Genomic DNA, 16,612 nt, shown 5'->3' on the forward strand with positions numbered 1-16,612 from the left:
GCAGTTACTGTCTCTTCCGCTTCCGTCTCTCCGTCTCCGTCTCCTGGGATTCTCCGCTGCCTCTCTTCTTCCCGTCCATATATCCGAGTCCTCCGTCAGTCCAGAAAAAGTCCTTCCGAAACCACTCCCAAGAGAGCCACACTTCCGCAGCCTTCTAGTTTCCTTGTCCCGTACCTTTGCGCGCACGGAGTAGCGGGAGAGCAGGTGCGCGGCGATTAGGTTTTTAGGGAGCTATCCGCGACTACTCGTCCGTACATCTTCTTCTCGGTGATTGCCTACGGAACGTTATGGCGTCTTCTTTCTGGTGGTCCGTTCGTGGGACTGCATTGCGAACATCTTCCTGCATCGACTGTGGTCCGCGACTTCAAGCAACGCACTATATCAATTAGTGCGAATGAAGCCTCCGATGCCCTCGGCATGGGACCCTTCGCTGGGTACAGTCTAATCTCTGTACTTTGTGTTTTTACTGTATTCACCAGTATGTCATCTCTGCATATGTTATCTCTGAATGCTGTAGTGTTCATAAGAAATGTACACATGCACATATATATCGTCACAAACCTATTAATATTATTTTTATAGATTAAACTGATAATGAAATTGGCTAAATTGCTACTCGATAGGTTTTCTCCGTAATCTGCGTGGACGTGTTGTTGCGAATTCTCTGCAGACTCGACGAGCTCGAAGCTTGCAAGTCAGCCCAACCTCCGGGTATTATTAAATGATGATGATTAGGTGCATGCACCTGCACGGATGGGGGGTGTCATGCTGATGCAGAGAGCGATTGTCATCGTTTGACAAAGCAGCAGGAGTATGCATCATCTGCATCCTGTTCACTCACACACAGCATATGCCATATGGAAGCAGACCAGCCGAGGACGAGAGGAGTCTATAGCAGCAGCTACTAGCAGGGAAAAGTACAAGTCTTCAATAATACGCCCGCACAATCATAAATGGTTCCATGAATGCAGAGTGGTTCCTGGTTGAAAAATCTATGCAGAGATATTGGGGGAGGGGTCGTTTTTAGGGATTTAGGCCCCGTTTAGTTTCGAAATTTTTTGGCTTTTAGCTACGGTAGCAATTTCGTTTTTATTTGACAAAAATTATCTAATTATGGACTATTTAGGCTTAAAAGATTCGTCTCACGATTTCTCGGCTAACTGTGTAATTAGTTTTTTTTTCGTCTACATTTAGTACTCCATGCATGTGCCGCAAGATTTGATGTGACGAAGAATCTTAAAATTTTTTTGTTTTTGGCTTGTATCTAAACGAGGCCTTAATGAGGGAAGGAAGTAGAGAGTTAGGCTAGGGTGGGCCCACCACTCATCCATCCATGTCCATGCTTATGCTTTGCCTCCTAGGCCTACTGAACTGTACAGAGGAACAAAACACATGCACGTTTATCAAACGAGCTGATGTAAGCAACTAAGCCCTTGTTTAGTTCGCGAAATTTGGAATTTGGGGCTACTGTAGCATCTTCGTTTTTATTTGGTAAATAGTGTCCAAACATTGACTAATTAGGCTTAAAACGTTCGTCTCGCAATTTCCCACCAAACTGTGCAATTAGTTTTTCTTTTCGTCTACATTTAATGCTCCATGTACGAGCCGCAAACATTCGATGTGACAGGTACTGTAGCAACTTTTTAGACTTTGGGGTCCAACTAAACAAGGCGTAAGCATCCACCAAATCCATGCATCGAAGATCTTCGTCCTCCCTTGGCTTGGTCCTATTGTCTATACTCCGCACTCTTTATTATCTATTCTTTGTAAATACTCCTATGTCCCAAAGAATGCAACTATATATGGGTTGTGTTCCAGTTAAATTGATTCACGTTTGACTAAGTTTTTAGTGAATAATAGTCATACTTATGGGTCTAAATCAATTTATTATGAAAATACATTTCGTAATTGATCTAATAATATTTATTGATATCATAAATATTAATACTTCTTTATTTATAATTGGTCAAAGTTAAGATACCAAAACATTGCTCTGTGTTAGAATTGCATTCTTTATAGGACAGAGGGGGTACTCCTAGTATAGTTGATGTTCAGAATACGAATCTGGAGTGAAACTTTTTTAGTTTGAGGGTGATATGTATAAATCTGTTAAGATGTTCATTTATATTTTGAAACAGAAAATACTCGTCAAAGTTACGTTTAGGAGAGTGTGTCGTTGTAAAAAAAACGCAAGTGTTTGGAAACAGGAGATGGTATATTTCAAAAAACAATTCCTAATCTATCTGCTTTTGTGCTGTGCCTATGTGTGCTGTGCTGTTATGTGCGTCTTGGTCCAACTGTTCCAATAAATACACCTTGAATTGGTGGCAATCTCTATCCTCGCCTTCAATTTCCTCACACCCAGAAATGAGAAAAGGCTACTGCAGACCGCTCCCTCCTCTGAGAGGCAAAGGACAAGTTGGAGTAGGACGGGTTATTTGGCTCGATAATAATGAGTGTAATGATGAGGGTTATCATCGGTTGCTATATTTGATTTTCGGTAATCATCATGCACCAACAAAATAGTTGCATGTAGCTTTTCCTAGATAACTATTTCGGCTTTCTTTCTTCTGTTTTTATTGATAATACTATAAAAGAATTATTACAAATAGGAGTAGTGTTCAAATATATATCACGTGAACGTTTTATTTCAGTGTCTAATCTAAAACCGCGTGCCAGCATGCATAGGTTGATCTTCTAGAGACAGATTATTTCTTCAATATGCCATTTCAAGTTCAAGGAAGATTTTTGATTTATTATTAAATAAAATAATTTGGCAAATTATGTGCTCAAGTGGTTAGTTTTTTAAGGTAAAATCTATTCACTCGGGTTAAGCTATCAATTTGATGTGGGTGATCATATTTTTACATATGACTTTATTTTTTTCAGAGGATCTACAGGAGTAGGATGTGTAACGCCTGTGTATTTACTATTATTTGAAGAAAAATTGAAATCACAATAATGATTTTTTTGGAGAGGAAATATGGAATTGAAAATAGAAATGACAGTGCTAGCGTTCGAACGTCCAGACGGACCCCCGCACCTACACTCCGTCTCTCCCCGCGCACCTCCATCCCGCGCTCGCCTACACAGGGCCCGCGCCGTTCGACTGCATGTGAGGAGTCTCCGCTCGCGCCCCTTCGCTTTCTCACGTGCATGCACGCGGCCAACAGCTGCTGCAGGTGACTACAGCAGGTGGCTATGCCAACACCCATTAGAGGGGGAGGGCAGCGGATGCCTAGCCGACACCGGAGGAAGAGACACCGAGGTGAAGGTGAGGCAGAAAAAAAGCATAGACAGGGGTGCAACACCCAATCTGCTTTTTGAAATATTCGGATGCAACACTTGTAACATACGTCTGAAAGGCAGATGAAACACATGAAACATGCATCTGAAACACTAGCTGCAACACCAGATCTACTTTTGAAATATCCAGATGAAACACTTGCAACATGCGTACAAAACAGCTGAAACACTCGAAACATGCGTATAAAACACTTGCAAAAATACCTAAAAACACAACACTTCATATGTGTGAAAACATATGCAACATACAGAGAAAACACTTACAACACATACGTCTGGAAAGGGAGATGAAACATTTGGAATATACACTTGAAACATACGTATAGCCATTGCAACATGTGCAACATTTCGATCTACTTTTACAACATCAAGATGAAACACTTGCAACATCCAGATGAAACATCTGAAACACTTGAAACATACTCTTGTAACATGGGTTTTGCTTGGACAAATCGACGGTGGCGCATGGACCTCGCTGTGCGGTAGCGGCACGAGCAACTCGCCGACGGGTGCGGTGTCACACGAATCTCATCGCCCTCGTCTGTTTGCTGGACCTTCCATCATGGAGGCTCACCGGCTCAATGGAGGTGGTCGCGGCGAGCGAGCCGACTGCGGCGAGGAGGCAGTGTGGTGTGGGCGAGCGGGGCATACTGAGCCTGGTGAGGAATGCGGCACGGAGAAGGCAGCACAGGAAGGCAGCACAAAGGAGGCCGCAGGGGATGGGGCTCGGCGCGGCGGGGGACCTGTGGCGGCGAGGCGAAGTGGGGTGGGCGGATGGGCACGGCGAGTCGGCGAGGCAAGGAGGAAAAAGACGCTGCGAGCATTGGGGTGCGAGGACAGGATGAGTGGGTAGGATTACTGGGCAAATAGCGCGTGCGGGAATGAGCTGGCGGAGGCGTCCATCCGTCCGTTTTAATCGTATTATTATCGAAATAGAAATAAGCCTAGAGAACTTAGAAGCGCGGGCCCAACAAATACCATGTTCGCTTGTTGGTTTCAGCCAGCCCAAACCAGTCAACCAACAGTGTTTTTCTCTCGCAATAAACCAGCACCAGCCAGCCTAAACCAGCCCAGAAACCAACCAGCGAACAGGCCGAAAGTCTTTTCCTCGGATGGCCCAGAAAATTAACCATCAGCCGGCCCAACTAAGCAAACCTGCTTCTCTACACCACCCAAGGCCCAATGCACGGGAGTCCACACGCCCCCAACTCCCGACTCCGCTGTCCACTGCAGTCTGCCACCAAGCAAACCAGCCGCGGCGCCGCCGGCGATGACCACCGCGCGGTTCGTCTCAACCTGCCCCACCCGCCTACCCTCCACGCCGGCTTCCCCGATTCCCAGAACCTCGGGGTGGGTTATCAGTCTGGTCCCTGCTTTCCCCGCTAGGCCGCTCGGTTTCTCGCTTCGTCTCAAGCCGTCGCCTGACATGGCCACCGCCGGCGTCGGCGGCAACGGCTCCCCGACCGCACCCGGAGACTCTATAGGTAGTTCATGTGTTTGGTAGTGGAATTCTTTGCTCTCTGTGCTGCTTCGTGTTTGATTTGTTCCTTAGCTGTGCCCAACACTTCATAGTTCTTCTACTAGCTATTTCGACTGGCTGTATTTATTTCACGCACATTTTTTTTATGATTGCGTTCAAAATCTTCAGGATCTTCTAGGATTGGAGAGGTTAAGAGGGTGACCAAGGAGACAAATGTGCATGTGAAGATCAACCTCGATGGCACTGGTGTCGCTGATTGTAGCACAGGGATACCGTTCTTGGATCACATGCTTGATGTGAGTATACTTTATCTGCGTTGTACAAGTAATTAGGGAATTGGAGGTATCTGTACAGACATAATATGCTTGTGGTTCCTTTCTTTGTGATTTCTAGTGTCCATGGATGAGGGGAATGGGAACTTTAGGCCTTTTTGTGCAAAAGGGGAGAAAATCAAAACCGCGTAGTTAACATGAAAGTATCTTGATCAAATCCATAAAGTGGACTTACGGAAGCATGTTCTGATAGGAAAAGTCTTTTTGTATACTGCTCTTAACTTAAGAATATGTTTAAGAGGGCCAGTAGGACAATCATTTTTTTAGAAAGTGATGTACAAAGCAGGGTGGATGAAGTGACGCCAAGCATCTGGTGTCCTATGTGACAAAAGGGTACCACAGAAGTTAAAAAGCAAGTTTTATAGGACGGCGATTAGACCTGCTATGTTGTATGGTGCAGAATGTTGGCCTACGAAAAGACGACATGTTCAACAGATAAGTGTCGCGGAAATGCGTATGTTGCGTTGGATTTGCGGTCATACAAGAAGGGATCGAGTTCGGAACGATGATATACTTGATAGATTAGGGGTAGCACCAATTGAAGAAAAGTTTATCCAACACCGATTGAGATGGTTTGGACATGTCCAACGGAGACCTCCAGAGACACTGGTGCGTAGTGGAATCCTAAGCCAGGATAATAATGTGAAGAGAGGCAGAGGAAGACCAAAGTTTTAGGTAGAGGCAATAAAAGGATATTTGAAAGGATGAAATATACCCAAAGACTTAACCTTAGATAGGAGTGCATGGAAAATAACTATTCACGTGCCTGAACCTTGATTGCTTCTGCTGGGTTTCAACTCTAGTCTACCCCAACTTATTTGGGACTTAAAGACTTTGTTGTTGTTGTTGTTGTTGTTGTTGTGTTGATGATGTATTGTACCATGAGAACTTGAGGCCATCCTGACGTGGAAAACTCTACCACTTTTCTAGTTCCACGTGTTGCAGGTGGTCACTCTTGGGACTGTGCTATCGAGCAATTACTTCGCAAAATACCTGTTTCAATTTTCCTTTTCCTAGTATGATGTGATCCAAGGCGAGAGTGCTACTTCTCTTCCACCAATCAACCAATGTAGTTAGTGGGATGTATGCCTCTGGTTATTCCATACAGGTAACAGAAATTATTACTGTACGTGGGTGAGTGACTAGCACTTGTGAAGAGAAATAACTGTAAATACTAAAATAAACCAAAGCAAGAAAGCAAATATTCGTGTAAAAAGGCCACCTATTTCCATTATATTCCCTTTTAAGGCATTTATTTGTGAACAGGCTGCTGCTCTTTAATGGTCTCTATTCTATTGTACTTATGTCATGTGGTTCAAAATAGAAGGTTCTAAATGAGTTAGATAAGTATGCTTTTCTCAGTCAAAGTTGGCCATTAACTTTGACTCTTTGAGCTTAAAACTTGCAGCAGCTGGCATCACATGGACTCTTTGACGTGTACGTGAAGGCAACAGGTGACACGCATATTGATGATCATCACTCAAATGAGGACATTGCTTTGGCAATTGGAACGGTGATTATTACTTTCCAAGAACATTTCTCCCTTTTACCTCTAGATGCATTTGTATGGATCATTATTAACTTGAGGTTAGGACATCCATATAGTTTCCTTTCCCAACTTTTGTACTAAACTTAAACTGAATCACCAACTTTTTTTTTTTTAGTTTTTTACTTTTGCTGAATCACCTGTAATTCAATTCCATGCAATCAGCATCAGCATAGATAGGCAGACAATCAATGAGATGATATTCTCTTATTGTCTATGCAGGCACTACTTGAAGCACTTGGTGATCGAAAAGGAATTAACTGATTTGGGCATTTTACAGCACCCCTCGATGAGGCAGCGGTTGAGGTTATACTGGTAAGTTGCATTCTCTTGCTGTATTTACACACTATAAATGTGTGATTTTGCATTGACTCTATGTGCCAATATATGTGCCATTTATGCATTCATAAGCCTCAAATGCTGTGTGGGCTTGTACCTGAGTTGCACATGTCTGGCATGCTCTACACTTAAGAAATGCTCAATCACCTAGTTCTCTGTTTTTGGATTTCCATGTATTCATGAGCATATACTATTACTAGAGGCCCGTTCATATGCATTTATTGATACTTCATCACTAACATTCAGGCTGTTTATTAGGTTTTTGTTTGTGTATGAAGTTTTTCATATTCATCTATCACATACAAATTGAAAAAAAAATACGATTGCTGCTCTGTTAAATTTTATCATATATTTGTTTGCCATTTTTGGTTCATGTTAGTTTAAGTTATTTTATTGGACATATCACAATGGTCATGTTGTCGATGTTTTAACTTCTCTTCACTATGGATATGCAAATTTTAACCACCTCATTTGTTTTTTTAATAAGCTGAAACAAATTGTTAGCTATTATTCTATTATTCTCTTCACTATGGATATTGTTGAGCATAAGGACGAGATGGTTGAGTTTTCTCTATATTTTATAGCTAATTTGCATGACCCTGCCCCCATCACCTTATCTCGCTCCATATTGTCTTTTGAAGCTTGCTGGGAAAAACTCACACCATATCATTGAGGCGTCTTTCAAAGCATTTGCTAGGGCCCTTCGACAAGCAACAGAATATGACTTGCGCCGTCAAGGCACTGTCCCCAGGTCTGTCTGACCTTACTGAAAACTTTATTCAGAAAACTCTCCTTAGTTCATGACCAGTAGGTGAAAAAATGCTTCAAGTATTGTTATTTCAATCCACACCATTCTGCAGATGTAGTTCAAGTTTACTACTGTTGATTGATATCTGGCATTGGTAGAGGATAGCTGGGTTTAAAAGCTAACTAACATAGTATGCTCTTCATATTCTACGATCTACACCCCTGCTGTCTGCTGATATGTTTCTTGGTTGTCTCAATGGCAGCTCCAAAGGTTTTTTGTCAAGATCATAGCATTGCGAGTTTGAAAGAACGCATATCATTCATTGCAGCGCACATCAATGAGAGGAAGCCTGCAGAGTAGGCAGCTACAGCTTGGTTTCTGCTGTTTATTACATTGGGAGCCTCTGTTCACCTCTAACACCAAAGCATGGACCTTGATAATGAGATCATCAAAAATCAAATACTACTCATTATCTGCCTTGTGACAGTGGCATAACGCATCTGCTCGCTACTGCAACTCTATCTGCTCTCTGGAGTTACACGATATCTGAAGATTGAAATAGGTCTAGACAAGCTGTGGCTTTGAGAGCTACACCGGTCAGGAATAATGCTGCTGTGAACACAAGGTTAACAAGTACCCTTGTGTGTTCGTTTTGTGATGAGTGATTGTCAATGTGATCCACGAAGCGGGTTGAGTGATGACTAACCCTACCATGGCGAAAGCTATGTGTGCGACATGTCTTTTGGCTTGTGTTGTGCAGGTGTGGAGCTCGGATGCGGTGGTCGACGGCGAGGTGAAGGTTAAGGAGGACGTGCCGTGCCGACAGACCGGGAGCGGTGAAGGACGGACGTGAGGCTTGGACCGAGGGACCCAGAGGTCGGGTGACTAGCCGTGGTGGCTGACACTTGGGACATCGACAAGTGCAAGAAGACATGGAGTGACGGTGTTGACCGGGTCAAGACGCCGGACGCGCGAGTCGAGTGAGGCTCAGGAGGACTTGGCGGGCCGGCCGGTCGAGGATGGCGGTGACACGCGTCGGATGGCGGGGGACGCGTATGAAGTACGCTACCCGTGGACGGTTTGATGGTTTGGGTCTCAAAACCATCGGATGGACGGTTTACGGGTTTGGGCCTCAAAACCCGGGCGGAGGTTCCGAGGAGGGACGGACGGCACGTGGCGGCATCGGGGAGTTCGCGTCGAAGCGAAGCTATCGGTGAGAAGGCGCGGTGGTCGTCGGATCAAGATTACACCGGGTTGGACAACAACGCCCTTGGGCTTAGCGGTTCAACTCATTTGTATCTAGGGGCAAAACTGAGAATGTGTAATAGCCCTGTTAAATAGGATGAGGGAGCCCCCAATCGCCCTTACCTCCTCTAGTTTTCATTTTCTCCTTTAGGGTTTCTTCCTCTAGTTTGCTTCCATGTATGAGAGAGGTCCACAACTCAAATTGTGACTTGGCTTTGAAGGAATCGGTGGCCGTAACCACCGTATGCCCTCCGGGATTCATGATTTAGTTGTGTTCTTGATGTGATTTTGGTGTTCTTCACGAGCTCTTTTTGTCCCCTCTTGTTTCCCCTCTCGATTCTTCGTTTTGGGATTGTTTTGGTTCGTTCTTGTTGACTTGGATCGATCAATTACATGAGTGGAAGCTTTCCACCGAAGGAAATCCACTAATTCCTCACAAGATCGCAGATCCGGGCAATTTTAGTTCTTGACCTATTTTTGGGGATTCTTCAATTCCTTCGATTCACGGAGTTAGAGTTTGTCTCAGGCCATGATCCTTTAGAGGTTGTCTTTCTACTCCATTGTGAACACTTGTGCAAAGTTTCAAGTCATTTGGAGTTGATTTGATCAAGTTATGGCTTGATTTGATTTTTTCCGAGAAACTGTTCGTTCATACCGGACGTGTCCGATATAATCTAGGACGTGTCCGATATTTCTAACTTTGGAGTTTTGAGCTGAAATTTGGTGGAGACCTTCCCTTGGTGTCTAAGAGCTATGGTTAAAAATTTCATGTTTTTTGGACATCGTTTGACGGGGTTTTGGATTTTTCTCCCTTGGTCGGCTTGCTGCTGAAAATACCGGACGTGTCCGAAAATACCGGACGTGTCCGACATAATACCGGACGTGTCCGATATTTGCAGGGGCAGTGCTGTTTTCTTTTGGGAGTTTACTCGTTTGTGCTCCGATCTGTGTTCCGTTTGCTTTGTGGTGACCCGCTGTGTTCTGAGGGAGCATCCACCCTTCTCTAGGGTCGTGGTCATCAAGTCTATCGTGTATGCTTTTTGGGGATTAATATTGGGACAGTGGTCGAAGATTTCGAAAGAAATTTGAGGCTCCCATTCACCCTCCTCTGTCGCCGTTTCCGGTCCTTCAGCTGCGCCTTGTATGAACTTTGCGACGTGGATCATCCGGTCACATATGTAATTGTTTGGCCATTGAAGGGAATAAATTGTTTTTTGTGTGTCCAGTTTCTGCCAACAAACTGGAGTTGAGAAAATATGAGCCCTCCAATTATCTGGAAAGAGGGACCAGTTGCGGTTACACTAATCAGCGAACGTGAACGTTTGCTGGATGCCTAATCAGCCAAGTCTCCGGCATAATTTTGGCGCATGGCCATGTGGCACGCATCAGTAGTTGACAGGTGATGTCGCTGCCGGAGTCGACAGCATGGCACGCCGCGTGCCTGGTCTTGTATTATGTTTGTCTCATGCAACATATTGCATATCTTAACTCAGGGAACCAAACAACGTCTCTTATCAGCCAAACTAATAATATACAAACAACCGAGCAACACATGCACCTGATCCTGATCTGGTTGAGTTGATACGATCCATATATGCGCTATGGTACGCAAACAACAAACTCGACCCTAAGTTGGACACTGAATTACAAATATGTAAGTTAGCAAAATCATTCATATTTGGCTTCCTTTATTCATTCCAAACGTCTACTAATTGGCTACCCTAATGTTAACATTTATGTCCCCATTCTTGTTAGTTCGATCCTCACTTGTGTCAATAACGCAAACATGGCATCTTGTGATAACTGATGAATACTAGTATCCTAGATGGCTCTATTCCACCACCTAACACTCTTTCAAAAAAAAAAATCACCACCTAACATGATCCTCGAAGTGAACTCTGCCTACTACTCTATTTCAAATTCTCGACTTGACATGTGTGCTCGTATTTTTCTAGATTTATTCTATGATTTAGCGGTGTTTTTGTTTTAGTGGTTGGCGACATGCCTATTCAGTAGAGTGTGTGTACCTTCATAAGTGTTGATTCACAAAAGTTGGTCCTTGATTATGGCTAGTGCAGCGCCATAGCAAAAACTGCCACCCCAGCTATCCACGCTGACATGAAACCAATCCTCATCTATTACCTCTATAGGTTCAATGATAGGCAAGGTGACCATCCGGTTGATCCTAAATTATGGCTAGTGCAGTACCATAGCAAAAGCCGTCGCCGCTGCCATCCACCCTGACGTGATTTCATCCTCATCTATTACCTCTATAGATTCAGTGGTATAGACAACGTGTCTATTCGTTAGATTGTATGTGCGTGCGTTCATAAGTGTTATTCACAAAACATGCCCATCCATCATGGCTAGTGCAGTGCTAACAAAAGCCGCGCCACTTCCATCCAGTCTGATATGAATCCATCCTAATCTATTACCGCTATAGGTAAACTGGTAAATAAAGTCAATTATCTTTCAGTGAATAGGAAGAATTTTTTGGCAAATGATGCCGAGAAAATCCGACGATACCATCAATCGGAGCGCATTGAGCAAGCAAATTGACTTGTACATAAGAAACTTTCAGCACGCTGATAACTGATGACAGATAGCAAAACCAAACTAAACCTCGATCATTCTGTGATTCATAATACGTCATGGTTTGAAAATACGGCAAGATAACAAAAAGTCCTCAGTACATGCGCGCAGTTCCGATCCTAAAATTCATCCACCAGACCACTAACAAGGGTTTCCATAAGCTCCACTTCACTTGTGAGTTGTGACGTTGGATACGATCAGTTCGTCAACAAGTGCACTGGAAATCCCACCGGCCAGGATGGCATACAGCACTCTGCGGCTGCGGGGACATTACACGGTGAGTAATGGGCTAATAACATTAGGGCCATGTTTAGTTGCCCCAAATTCCAGAATTTGGCACTATGCAAAAAGAAGATTCCCCGTCACATCAAACTTACGATACATGCATGGAGTACTATATGTTGACGAAATCAAAAACTAATTGCACAGTTTGATTGTACTTAACGAGACAAACGTTTTGAGCCTAATTAGTCAATAATTAGACAATTATTACCAAATAAAAACAAAACACTACTGTAGCTACAGTAGCGTAGCAAATTCGGCGGCGCCGATTCGGTGGCCGAACTAAACGCGCCCTAGGTCACGGGCCATTCTTTCCCATGCTTACAAGCGAACATGACCTTTACTAAACTACCTAAAATGGTACAGCTCCTAAGCAGGTTTTTATCATCAAAATTTTGTTAACACGTGACAACCGCCACTCACGTTAGGGAGCGATATTTCCCCAAAAATAAAAAAAGTTAAAAAAATAATTCTCGACCGCCACTGAAATGTAGACAGCGCACAGCGATGCTTCCCTAAGATAAAAAAAGTTTTTAGAAGATTAATTCGTCGACCACGATGGAACTCGAACCCACAATCTCCCGCTCCGGAGGCGAGCGCCTTATCCATTAGGCCACGCGGTCACGTTGTTGCGAGTCGTAGATGAGGTTTTCTTGATCTGTGAAATTTAGGCCTCCCTAAGAAGAATCCATCGGCCCACGAGGCCCAGCATCTTCGTGGTGCCCCTCCTTGTCCGGGCACACCGCCGCCGAGGGGCGTGTGCGTCCACCGAGCCGCGTCCCCGTCCTCAAGCTCTGTGCCTCCGTTGGCCGTCCTTGTCCTCCACCTCTAGCGCTGGCGCACCGCTGCGGAGCTCAACCAGCGCCGTGCAGAGACGCCCCTAGGCTCTAGCAGGCTAGCAGCCTGTCGCCTGAGCGCCGGGCGGCCACTGCCCGACCCCGACGGTCAACGCTTTGCGTGCAGCATCTGCGTCCCTGGTGAGTGGTGATTTACGATTTCAAGTGTAGAATCTTTGCATTTGATTAGCAGTTTTTAGCTTAGCTTGAAATTGGTGTGTATGTTGACATGTTTGTGGGGGGTAGGGTCATAGGGATACATTCATTGTTTCAATGGACATTGGTTAGAGATTTGCTATGTTAGCCTAAAATCAAATCAAAGTCTGATATGCTATCTTTTTTTTAGTTAAAAGTATAATGAGACCTTTTAAAAATATTGTCATGTTTTCTTTATTTTCGTATATCAAACCATTTACCGAAATATGTATTGGATTATCCCGTATTGCACATTAGGGTTTTTTGTCTAGGCATACCCTGGGTTCAGGGTCTGCCAGTGCTCACTCCTCACCCAGTTCCTACCTCCTTGACCACAGAACATGTCGAGAGCCTTAGCGCGTCCCCCGGTGCTTCCTTTCCTGAAACTTCGCTCCACAGTGTGCGACGACGGCTACTGGACGGGCAGATTGGACCACAAGGACTGGCTCGCCCCAAATGAGGTGCTCAAGATATTTGTGAACATCAGGGACCCTAGCCTGATAAACAGTGTATTCAAGAAGGCATGCAGCCGGAGAGACTACAAGCCCAGCGAGGCGCTCTACAGCTTGATGATTGACAAGCTGGCCTGTGCCAGGAGGTTCAGTGATGTGGAGGAGTTGCTGTCCAAGGCAAGAACTGAAAAGTTCAGGTTTTCAGACGAGTTCTTCTACAGGCTGATCAAGATGTACGGCAACGTGGCAGAACATCCTCAGAAAGCCATCGACACGCTCTTTGCAATGCCTGGGTATAATTGTTGGCCTTCTACAAAGACATTCAATTATGTTCTTCACATGCTTGTGTGCAAGCGGCAGTACGAGGTTGTTCATGAGGTCTACTCGAGCGCGCCCAGGCTTGGGGTGACATTGGACACCTGCTCCTTCAATATTCTTGTCAAGGGTTTGTGCCAATGCGGTAAATTTGATGAGGCTATCTCCTTGCTGCATGAGATGCCGAAGCAAGGGTGTCAGCCTAATGTTGCGACCTACTCGACCTTTATGCATTTCCTTTGTCAGCGTAGTCAGGTTGATAAAGCATTTGAGCTGTTTGAGAGAATGCAGAAGCAGGATATTGCTGCAGATACAGTTGTGTACAATATTTTGATCTCTGGTCTCTGCAGGGAGGAAAGAGTGACTGAGGCATTCGATCTGTTCAAATCAATGACTTCTGAAGGGTGCTATCCTAATTCAGGCACTTATCAGGTACTTCTCGATGGTCTCATCAGTTTAGGGAAGTTTTTTGAAGCCAAAAGCCTTGTTAGCACTATGAGTACAGAAGGTGTGAGGCCTAGCTTCCAATCATACAAGCTACTGATTGATGGCCTCTGTAGTGAGGACTGCGTGGATGATGCACATCTTGTCTTGAAGCAAATGGTGGGCCAAGGTTTTGTTCCCCGAATGGGCACTTGGACAGAACTTCTGACATCTATGTTCTAGTTTTTGTTTTAACATAGGTGATTTCCTTGGCCTAACAAGACACATGAATGGAAACTTCAAATTTTACCATACACCTGAATGAAGGTCGTCAAGTTTTTGTTAGAGAAGCAAGTGGACCAATGCTGGCTTGAGTTTGTGCTTGTAGTCTTGCATACTGCAGCCATATGAATGCTGCCTGTACATGATTACAGACTTACAGTCCGGTGTTAGCTTCCACGGATGTCAACCTGAAATATATAAGGCTGGCAAAAAAATCCATTCAATTTTGTAGGTTTGTAGCTTCAAATTTAAAAACCTTTCCAATACTCATAAGGTTAAAATGTGAAATATTAATCTGAATCCATTTGCAGGTGATTTATGCTTGGCAGTTGAATAACTAATCTTCTCTGGACCTTTCTGTGGAATCTAGTTTCCAGGCTAACAATATGAAGATGCATGCCATGAGGTAGTCCTTTTGGCCTTTTACATCCTTGAAGAGAAACAGAGCATCCTAAATAGTTAGCTCTTCTGTTTGGTGTTCGGCTCCTTAAGTAATCGCATGACTAATATATTCTGCTCACTAGGTTGCCTGATAGTCATGAAATCCACATGTTAGCCTTGCATGACAACTGTACGTGGAGAATTATGTGGTTATGGATCTGTACGTACAAGAGGGTCTTGTAAGCCCACTAGATGAAGATTTTTAAACTATATTACTCTCAGCGATTTACTTGTTGCAATTTTATTTGCAGTTTTGATACGATCTATTCACAGCAGGGAAAGGATCTGGTGACCAAGGAAGCAGCTGCATGGGACCATGCTATCACTGTTTGACTGGAAAGCCTGGGTTTAAAGCCTTAAAGGTGGACATGCGTTTTGTGCATTACTGCAGTTGTTTCGGAAAAAGAACAATGGGCACATCAATTTTGATGCCCACGGCAATATACTGTTGAGAAAATAGAAATTACCTGGTTCAGCAATATAACTGCGTATGTGGTGGTCTTGAAACACCATTTGAACTATTGTTTGCATTGTACTTAGCCAATCATGTGCACCTGCCTAGGACACTTGGACCATGCTACTGTACTGGTATACGCGTTGTCAACTATATCTTGTATCTGAATAAGTGTACAGTATTGCACAGTACATTGCCGTTGCAGTACTCTGTCACTATAAATTCTCCATATTTTGTTTCCAAGAACTGTAAATTTGGCCTGTTGAGAATGTCGTGGCAGGATTCCTTTTTTGAAATCGCGGGGTCACTAGTGTGCCTCCAGTACTGACTGGCAGCGGCAGTTGTGGATCGACGGCGCCGAGGTAGAGGAAGCCATCGTCTTTGCCGCCGAGCTCTTTGGCCACGTAGCCCCTGTCCGTCCTCATCGTCATCCTCGAGCTGCAGCGCCCAGGTAGGCCTGCTGGCTGACTCCATCGTTGCGGGATACCTCCGTCCGACAGCCGCGGCCACCTCCACCTCGCTAAAAAACGTGTGTTACAAACGTATGTTTCAGTCAGAGATATGTTGTAAGTATTTTATACGAATGTTGTATATGTTGCAATGGTTTGTACAGTATGTTGTAAGCGTCTGTTCCCAATGTTTCATCTATTTTCAGACGTATATTGTAAGTATGTTGCATATGTTTTATACTTATGTTGTAAGTGTTTTATTTAGATGTTGCTTATGTTTGTAATGGTTTTAAGTGTTTTTTACGCTTTTTTGCAAGTGTTTCAGACACATGTTTTAAGTGTTTCATTTGTCTTTTTTTATATGTTGCAAATATTTCATCTAGATGTTTTAAAAGTAGATCGTGTGTTGCATCTCCTTCCTCGTCTTCTGTTGCTTTGACTTGGTGTCTTCTCCTCGCCTTTTGCTATCTTGCATCCTTCTCAGACTGCAGAGGGGGTGCGGCGGGGGGCCGGCGGACGGGGCGCGGCAGCGGATGGCAGCGCGAACGCGAGCGCACGCTCTCCCCTTCGTCACATGGGCAGTTAGGGCTTCGGTTCACTTTTTCTGATGCTGAAATGCGATGCTCCTGTTGATGGGTCTGGGACTGGAAGCTGTGTCCAGACGCGCTGTTGGCGCCGAACGTTCGGGCGCGGGTACCTCTATTTGTGTACTAGAGAAATACTGTGTGCCTGCAGCCGCAGCCAGAAGATCAGCAGCCTGTTCGGCTGGTGCTGATACGATCGTATACGATCGTGGATTATTACTGCTGGCTGGTTTAGTGTAAGAAAAAATACTGTTCTGACTAAAAATTTACAATCGTTTACGACCAAACGAACAGACTGCAGGTTGTATGTT

The 16,612-nt window shown here is 44.3% G+C and overlaps 2 protein-coding genes and 1 non-coding gene across 15 annotated transcripts; 2 read left to right on the top strand and 1 right to left on the bottom strand.

Moving 5' to 3' along the window:
* The first annotated feature begins 4,508 nt into the window (after window positions 1-4,508).
* LOC136493733 (imidazoleglycerol-phosphate dehydratase 3, chloroplastic-like) lies at window positions 4,509-9,258 on the top strand. Its single transcript, XM_066489866.1, has 6 exons — window positions 4,509-4,790; window positions 4,955-5,082; window positions 6,527-6,631; window positions 6,887-6,979; window positions 7,645-7,754; window positions 8,014-9,258. Exons 1-4 carry the CDS (start codon window positions 4,577-4,579, stop codon window positions 6,926-6,928), a joined length of 489 nt encoding a protein of 162 aa, XP_066345963.1. The 5' UTR covers window positions 4,509-4,576; the 3' UTR covers window positions 6,929-6,979; window positions 7,645-7,754; window positions 8,014-9,258.
* Window positions 9,259-12,420: 3,162 nt separating this feature from the next.
* Window positions 12,421-12,493, bottom strand: TRNAR-CCG (transfer RNA arginine (anticodon CCG)). The gene has a single exon. It is a non-coding gene; the product is annotated as a tRNA-Arg (tRNA).
* A 91-nt stretch (window positions 12,494-12,584) lies between these two features.
* On the top strand, window positions 12,585-15,815 carry LOC136493734 (pentatricopeptide repeat-containing protein At3g14580, mitochondrial-like). Of its 13 annotated transcripts, none has more exons than XM_066489873.1 (5): window positions 12,585-12,847; window positions 13,240-14,605; window positions 14,685-14,779; window positions 14,898-14,993; window positions 15,066-15,815. In XM_066489873.1, the coding sequence occupies exon 2, from the start codon at window positions 13,243-13,245 to the stop codon at window positions 14,332-14,334; it is 1,092 nt and encodes a 363-aa protein (XP_066345970.1). In that variant the 5' UTR covers window positions 12,585-12,847; window positions 13,240-13,242; the 3' UTR covers window positions 14,335-14,605; window positions 14,685-14,779; window positions 14,898-14,993; window positions 15,066-15,815. The 13 variants fall into 13 exon arrangements, with proteins under 13 accessions (XP_066345970.1, XP_066345968.1, XP_066345967.1 ...); XM_066489871.1 differs by having other exon boundaries at window positions 14,898-14,974; XM_066489870.1 differs by having other exon boundaries at window positions 14,685-14,993.
* The last annotated feature ends 797 nt before the right edge of the window (window positions 15,816-16,612 follow it).

Source organism: Miscanthus floridulus, chromosome 11 (genome assembly GCF_019320115.1).
Source record: "Miscanthus floridulus cultivar M001 chromosome 11, ASM1932011v1, whole genome shotgun sequence".
Classification (NCBI taxonomy): domain Eukaryota; kingdom Viridiplantae; phylum Streptophyta; class Magnoliopsida; order Poales; family Poaceae; genus Miscanthus; species Miscanthus floridulus.